This window comes from Gavialis gangeticus, unplaced genomic scaffold (assembly GCF_001723915.1).
Source record: "Gavialis gangeticus isolate Ggan-Ray unplaced genomic scaffold, GavGan_comp1, whole genome shotgun sequence".
NCBI classification, from domain to species: domain Eukaryota; kingdom Metazoa; phylum Chordata; order Crocodylia; family Gavialidae; genus Gavialis; species Gavialis gangeticus.
Window position 1 is genome coordinate 14,816,157 of NW_017729025.1, and position 7,409 is coordinate 14,823,565.

Below are 7,409 nucleotides of genomic sequence, written 5' to 3' on the forward strand. Positions count from 1 at the left end.
CTTTGCACTGGTTGCTCAGTTTGGACAGAAGAAGGTGAACTTGTTCAAGAAGTCAGGAAGAAGTGCAGATCCCTCAGGCTGCCATAGAGGGGCAGATAAGCACAAGGTGGTATCCATACCTGCAGGGACACTAGCGTGTAGATACAGCTCAAAACCCAAGGCTGGAGCCTTTGTGGAGGGTCCACATGCCTACTCTTGGACTTTGCACTGCCTGGAATTTCTTTTAAGGCTAATTTCCCCCAGAGCTTGGGTCTTATCACTTGAAAGCAAATTGTACCTATAGGGGGACCTCGCTGAACTTCACATAAGCAAAATAGCTAGTGAGGCCAGTCCCACGATCTGGCTCAGCATTATTTCTGCTGGGCCTAGTCCAACAGACAGCAGTCATCTCACCAATCTAAACAGAAGTACATGAGTAGCCAGCTGCCAACTAGAACCAAGCCACAGTTGAGGACTAAAGAGAGAGTTAAATTGGGAGCTTAGTAGTACCCCCCGCTTTAAAAAAAAAAAGCATAAGCCACTCCAACCTTTGCTGTAGACATGACCTAAAAGTTGCCTTTAAGTCCTGCAGCTGGTGCTCCAAGCTCACTCCATACCATCAAGCAGCAAAATTAGCACAGAAGAGCACAAGCTCAAATGGTCCCCTGATGCCTATGACAGGCCATTTCATAAGAGTTATTTGCTATTTATTTTTAAATACAAGTCAAATCCCTACAGCAAAGACTGAAAATTGACTGGCAGGTTCTGGAGCTTCTGCCAGCACTTAAAAACCTCACAGGCACCTGGCTTGAGGGTCTTGGTCTTCTGTCCCAGGGTCAAACTCAAGCACAGAATCAGGAATTCTTCTTCAGGTAAAGAAATGCAGTGGTTTCCTCTGTAGGTAGACATGGTCCTCTTCCTGGAGTCTTCTGCACAAGAGGTAAAACAGTTCATTTCTCTGCTACAGTCTCATCTCCTCAGATTTTTGCCCTGGTTTCCTGCTCTTGAAGTGCCAGTGTGGAGTGGGCATGTTTTAAGACTGGATAAGCAGTTAGTTACCAGCAAGAAGGGCTGGACTCAGTGGCCCAGGTAGCCCCTTCCCATCCACGTCCTGAAAGTAGTTCTTGTTAGCTACACCACAGCTTAAGCTGCTGCCCATAGGTTTTACTTTACTTGGTCTCAGGGCAGTGTCACATGGAGAGGAAGTCAGATAAGGCAGATCCAGAATGCACATTTTATTAAAAGAAAAGAAAAATGAAAAACAAAAACAGAAAAGAAAAAAAACAAACCAAAAACCAGACAACTAGGGTAAGGTAGACAAGAACTTTTTTATATTCTGACTATACAATAATATTCTTCTCTTTTTGTCCACTGCCACACTACCATGACATATCTGTTCTAGCCTAATTTTAAAGGTTGTCCAGTTAATTCATTTGACGATCCTTTAAACAAGTTGACCTTTACCTATTTAGAGTTTCTTCCCAGAAACATTCATATATTATACAGGATATACAGATTTTGGAACAAGACACTTAAAAACACACACAACTGTAGCCGCAACACTATCATAGCTGCATTGTAGTGATTAAAGTTGTTCAGCCAGCTGTAGACTCTATATGTACAATTAGTTTTTTTTATAGTGTTATTTACATGGATGGGGCTAAAAGCTAATCTTTAAATCTAAAAGGTAAAGGCTCTCGTGTTTAAGTATGTGCAGTTTCATAGCCCTGTGGGGAAAAAAAACCACAACAATTATATACACTGTAAACAGCACAAGGCATAAGAATTTCCTCCTACCAAGGATAACATCTCACAAGAAAGTGTATGTGCACTAATATTCTTCTTCTGATTCTGCTCCTCTGGATTTCTTGTGAATAGCACGGTTAAAGCTATGGCAGGCAGGAACCCAACGATTGTCATGAAGACCTAATTTGCATCCAGGGATGCCCTTCTGAGACCTGTGACAGCACATCCAATATCCTGGCCCATATGGCAAAGCCTGACAGTATGGCTTAGGATGCCATCGGCACAGTGACACATCCCCTTTCACATACGTCTTTTTGCACTGCTTGCAGGGATCTTCTCTGTAGCGGGGATCGCGGACCCAGCGGGAATCTGCTGGCCTTATATTGTAGAATTCAATGATAAATTTGAAGTAATAACAAGTACATTTAAGGGCCACCAGACTCCTAGTGGGAAGCAATCCAAAAATTTTGACCATGATGTGGTGGGGCAGGAAGGCCATGTACTGCTGAGGCTCCAACAGCTGCTGAATTTTAAACCTGGTCTCCAAAAAGTCATGAGACACCTGCTTTTTTAAACAGGAAGGGTCAAGTACCTGCAAAGCACTTTCTGGGAGAGCTACTGGGAGGGTAAATGGCTCTGTGGAAATGCTGTTCACACACACACACTCATCTTCAGAAGCATCCTCCCGCTGGGCTGCTGCTTGTGGGGTTTTGTTAGTGCCTTCCCTCAACTGTTTATGTTCCCGATTGGTTTGTCGAGCAGGCTGGGGAAAGAAGAGCCTCCCTGGTAGTGAATCTTCCCCACCAGAGCTTAAATGAAACAGCTGGTCTTTCCTGCATCCCTTCTCGCTTTTGGTGGCAGATATGCTGATGCATAAGGACTCCTTCCTCACGGGAGGAGAACGTGGGTTAGCAGTTGTTACAGGCTCGGACGTACAATTGAGAACACTCTTGCTCTGGAAGGAAGGTGGCAGCAGCCCAGCAGCTTTTGGGCGTGCTGAAGGGGGAGAGACGAGAGGTTCTCTCAGCCTTTCAGAGCTGTACCTGCTGCTCGCTGCTGCCGAGGGGTCTCGAGCCAGCTCAAAGTCCGTGTTCACCGTACAGGCATCCACCAGCACTGGCAAGGACTGTGGTTCAGAAGCAGCGACTTCCCATAATTCACTGTCAACCAAAGGGCCACGCTTTGTTCTCTGCCCAACATCCTCCGCCGTCACAGGATCCTCTAAACTTACCTCCTGATCAAGGGCTTCGGAAGATGCCTTCACTGTTTCGCTCTCGGCCGGCATGCTAGTTGCCAGTAACACCCGCCCCACGTTCCTCCGGAAACTGTTGTTTCTAGACAGACTCCCCGCTTCGCGCTCGCTCTGGCGTTTCAGGCACTCCGATTCCAGCTTTGCAACCATGTCCAGCACCCGCACGGGCTCATTCTGCTGCTCGCCGGTCCCACAAGCATCCTTCTCGGGATGTTCCTCACAGGTGCCAACGGTGGAGAAGGGGTCCGAGGCAGGTGGAGCACATTTGGGTTGACCAGTCAACCGGGTTGAAGTGGCATTTGTGCAGGTTTTGGTGCAGTCCACCAGCAAAGCGCTTGCCCTTTGTTCCAGAAAAGCCACCATCTCTATTACAGATAGAGATCGACCTGGAACTATCCCATCACCGTTCTCATTCACGTAATGCACAGAACAATGTTCAATGCCACATGCAAAAGGCTCAGGCTGAGAGCACCTTGCGTTAGCCTCTCTCATCCTTTCCAACTGAATCTTTGCTTTCTTAAGGTCTATTGATTTTTTCCTCCGTTTGGCTGCTCTGCCATCAATATCCCAGGTGCTTTTAATTTTCATTGAGCCTAACCGATTATTGCTACATTGCTGGGCTGCAAAGAAAGCAATTTTCTCCTTGGTATTCCCAGGCTTCACCACAGCCCAAACATCCAGTGGTCCCTCCCCTTCATCCCCCTGATGGATGGTTGCAGACAGGGTGCTCTTTTTCTCTCGGGGGCTTGGGCCTTCAGCTGGAGGTTTCCCGCTTGTATTGCACATAGTATTAGGGTAAAGAATTCCCAAAAGCTTCCGAGATGGTGTCGCACTGGAAGGTTTCGGCAAAATGCTCACTTTGGTGCAATTGTTTGTATACTTCTCTTGTGGCGACCTCTGACGGTTCATGTGTGGGGCTCTCAGGGAGTCTTGGCTTATTTCTAGAGATCTTTCTCTCTTCTGTAACTTGAGATATGGCTTTAAGTGCATGCCAGTAACCCTAGAAAACAAAAACAAAGCCAGTATAAATTTAAAAGCCCAAAGAGGTCCTGCTTACCCCTGACTCCAAGCATCAGAAGGCCCCTTGCAGGCACACCACAGGCAGCAGAAGTCTACAGGGCAGCAGTGCTACCTTCCCTGGACAGCGGACATCGCCACGGCTCACCCTCCGAGAACTCAGGCTAATGCTAATGGTTTCATGAGCCTCAAGGAGCACAACAAGGCTTCCTGCCATAATTTCTCTATAAAAATTCATGGAAGCATTTGAATACAAACATGCTCTCCCCACCCCCTGCTTGTTCTCTACTGTCCCCTTGTTCCAAGATATGATGCTAGCTACTAAAGAGATTTTTTGGTCCATTCAGTTATAATCCAACCGCGAGGCTTGTAACATGTACACTCCTTATTCTGAAGTCAGTCACTGAATAGAAAAAGCCTGTTCAGTAAACAAAAGGCTGGCTGTCAGAGCCAACTGGAGAACCTGGCAATCAAAGGGATACAAAGGATCGCAGCAGGTATGATTTTGAGGCCTCTCAAAAATCAGATCTATCCCTTAGAATTTCGCTAACAAGGCACTAAATGCATTTGCCCATACAGCTATCAATTTTACATGCAGGGAAAACTCTAAATATCTGCTTATGGCAGTAACTTAATTGATAGTCATGAATCCAGTGTTTTGCACCATCATGAACTGAGCTAATATCAAGCAGATATTTTTACATTAATCTCATAGCTATAAGTCAGAAACAACTGAACATAAGTGGTCTTATGACAGCAATAGCTCTTGCACTACTGTATCATACTCTGTGCTTCCCTTCCAGCAGGGCATTTAAGTATTTGTAAGTGTTCGTTTAACGTACAGAAAGGCTGTGCATTAGGAATGGCTATGGTTACCATGTGGGCCCAATTACCAGGGGACTTCAGCTTCTGGTTTCACTGGGCTATCACCTAAGCATATTACAAAAGTAGCCATAGATTATGTTCCTATGGTAACAGATTTACATTTTTTACATTAGAAACCCTCTTTTGACAACAGGATAATCCAGGCTTGTTCGTTTAAAAATGGGAGCTGAATGCCGCATTTTTGACTAGAGTGTGCGCCAAGGAGGTGAATGCCGCTGACTCGCCAGAGCCCCCACACTTGCCTACCCACAGCTCATGAAGCCCTAGCACCACTGAGCAAAGCATTTCACGTGCTACACAGGCTCAGTTAACAAGATATTTTCCCCAATAGGTTCCAGGGTCTGAAAAAAGCAAGCCAGACTCTTCCCCTTCCATGACCTCTTGCCATAAGCAGTAGGGGTGTGTGAAGTAGGCCCTATTCAATCCAGATTCAGCCCGATTCAGGGACAGAGATTCAATTCTTTGATTTGGATCACTGCCCCCGATTCAATTCACCCAAATCCAAATATGAAGATTCAATGCAGAGTCAGAGAATCAGCGATTTGGACACAGATACAGCTTTAAAATGTTTTTTCTACGTACCTCGAACTACCAGCGTGGCTTGAGATCACTGTGATGCTGGGGCGGATGGAGCATCTCACAGGAGTGTGGGGGGCCCCCTGCATGCTCGGCAGTGAACCAGAAGTACTTCTGGTCCACTTCCAGGTCTGCTGGGGAGCGTGCACCTGACCTGCACCTAACACCACTTGGTGATTGGTTGTGGGGGGACCCCAGGTACCCCCCCAGACCTAGGAGGTACCAATCACAGAGCCGAGGACCCTCCCCGCGCACTCCCCAGCAGACTGGAAGTGCTTCTGGTCCACTTGCAGGCCGCTGGGGACGCCCCACCCCGTGCTTCTGTAGGACACTCCATGCCTCCCAGCATCACAGCACTTCTGAGCCACCTGCTACCTAGAGATATGTAGAAAAACATTGAAAGCTGCATCTGTGTCTGAACTGCAGAATCTCTGATTCAATTCAGAGAGATTAAAGGGTCCTCCGATTCCATTTGGATTTGGAGATTCAGCCACCGAATTGAATCAGGGACTGAAGCTTTGCACAGCCCTAATAAGCAGCCATTTATACAGTCTAAACCCACTGCCTTTAGATTTGTACAAAATGACTGACAGCAGAGCCTACTAAACAGTTCTACCGATGGCACTTGAGTAGGAAGAGAATCCAGGCCATGCAGCGCCAAACCTGCTAACAGGGGCAGAGAGCTGTGAGGAATCACTGGAGCCACGCAACACAGCCCTAGCTGCATGCACACAGGGCACAGAGCCCTTGCTTGAGGTGGTGTACTTCTAAAATGGTTAAAATTCCAAGTGGACCTACGCCAAGTTGACTTGCACAGTGCATTTGTTGGGTTTTTAGAGATGGAGCAACCTGTGGCAAGGCCCCCAGCTGCTCCCAAGCAATTATCAGGACAAGTAGTCTAGAAGTGACTATTCCTCACTGCTGACAGCAGGCATAAAAAAATTATACTAGTATATGTGGACAATACCTCCAACCTCAATCACTGCTAAAGCCTGAGCTGAGCAAACCCACAACACAGAGCTACAACGGTGGCTCCATCTTTGTTCTGCTTCTGTTTTGCTCATTGTTCTGCCTTTTCAGACAGGGCGCAGGAAATCTGGGAACATGAAGACAGGACAGTTTGGTATGTGGTTATTCTACCTTGCTCTGGGATGCAGTCTGGGATCCTGCCTTCCCAGCTCCTTAACTGGGCTTAACAAGGAGACTGCAGCCTCACTTCACAAATGGCTACTCTTCCCCCCTGCCAGCTGGATTAGTGCAACAGACTCTGTTGAGCACTACACACAGAAGCCACTTGGAAATGCCAGCTAGGAAGGAACATGGTGCATCTATACTTGCCTGTCTCTACCACCAAAAGCTGTGGTGGCTGAAAGCAGCCACCATCACTAAGTCACTGGACCGCATGCATGCTCAGGTGCTTCTGGGCATGTGCTCTGGGATGAAACCAGCTGCCCCACCAGCCAGCAAGAGCAGCAGCTGGATTCCACTTCTGCCAAGCCAGTGTAACCCTTCCAGGTGAAAGGAGGGTTCTGCTGCTCCAGAAGAGCTCCGTGCGTGCCCATTTCACTGGTTGGACCCTATTGTAGACTGGGCCCAACTTTTGTGAGTGCACATTAAAAAAAGTGTTCATTTGGACTCGTCAGACCTCTTATCTTGCTCTACCCAAGTTGTTTCCGTAAGTACCCAACAACTCAGAGCAGTGGGGACCTGAACACACCAGAACACTGACTAACAGAGATAAAAGGGGTGCCTGCATCATCCCAGGTAGACACAAGGTTCTTTAGGTAAATGTGATCTCTTATTAGACCAACAGGAACAGTTGTGGAAAGTTTGCAAAGAACAACTTTTTCCTACAGACACCCTCCTTCAGGTACAGGGAGAGAGTCTGTTGTTGCTTCGTGTCTCGGGTCATTGAACTGTAGGATGAGTAACCATCCAAAAAAAAAAAAAAAAA

At 47.1% G+C, this 7,409-nt stretch overlaps 1 protein-coding gene across 4 annotated transcripts in view; it reads right to left on the bottom strand.

Moving 5' to 3' along the window:
* Positions 1-1,288: 1,288 nt before the first annotated feature.
* Positions 1,289-7,409, bottom strand: part of FBXO34 (F-box protein 34) — a 58,967-nt gene continuing 52,846 nt past the window's right edge. For 3 of the 4 annotated variants that reach the window (XM_019518430.1, XM_019518431.1, XM_019518432.1), the window contains one exon: positions 1,289-3,977. In XM_019518430.1, the coding sequence (XP_019373975.1) occupies positions 1,811-3,977 (2,167 nt within the window). In that variant the 3' untranslated portion in view covers positions 1,289-1,810. Of the gene's footprint in view, positions 3,978-4,073; positions 4,219-7,409 lie in introns of all 4 variants that reach the window. The other variant, XM_019518433.1, reaches the window with a different exon arrangement.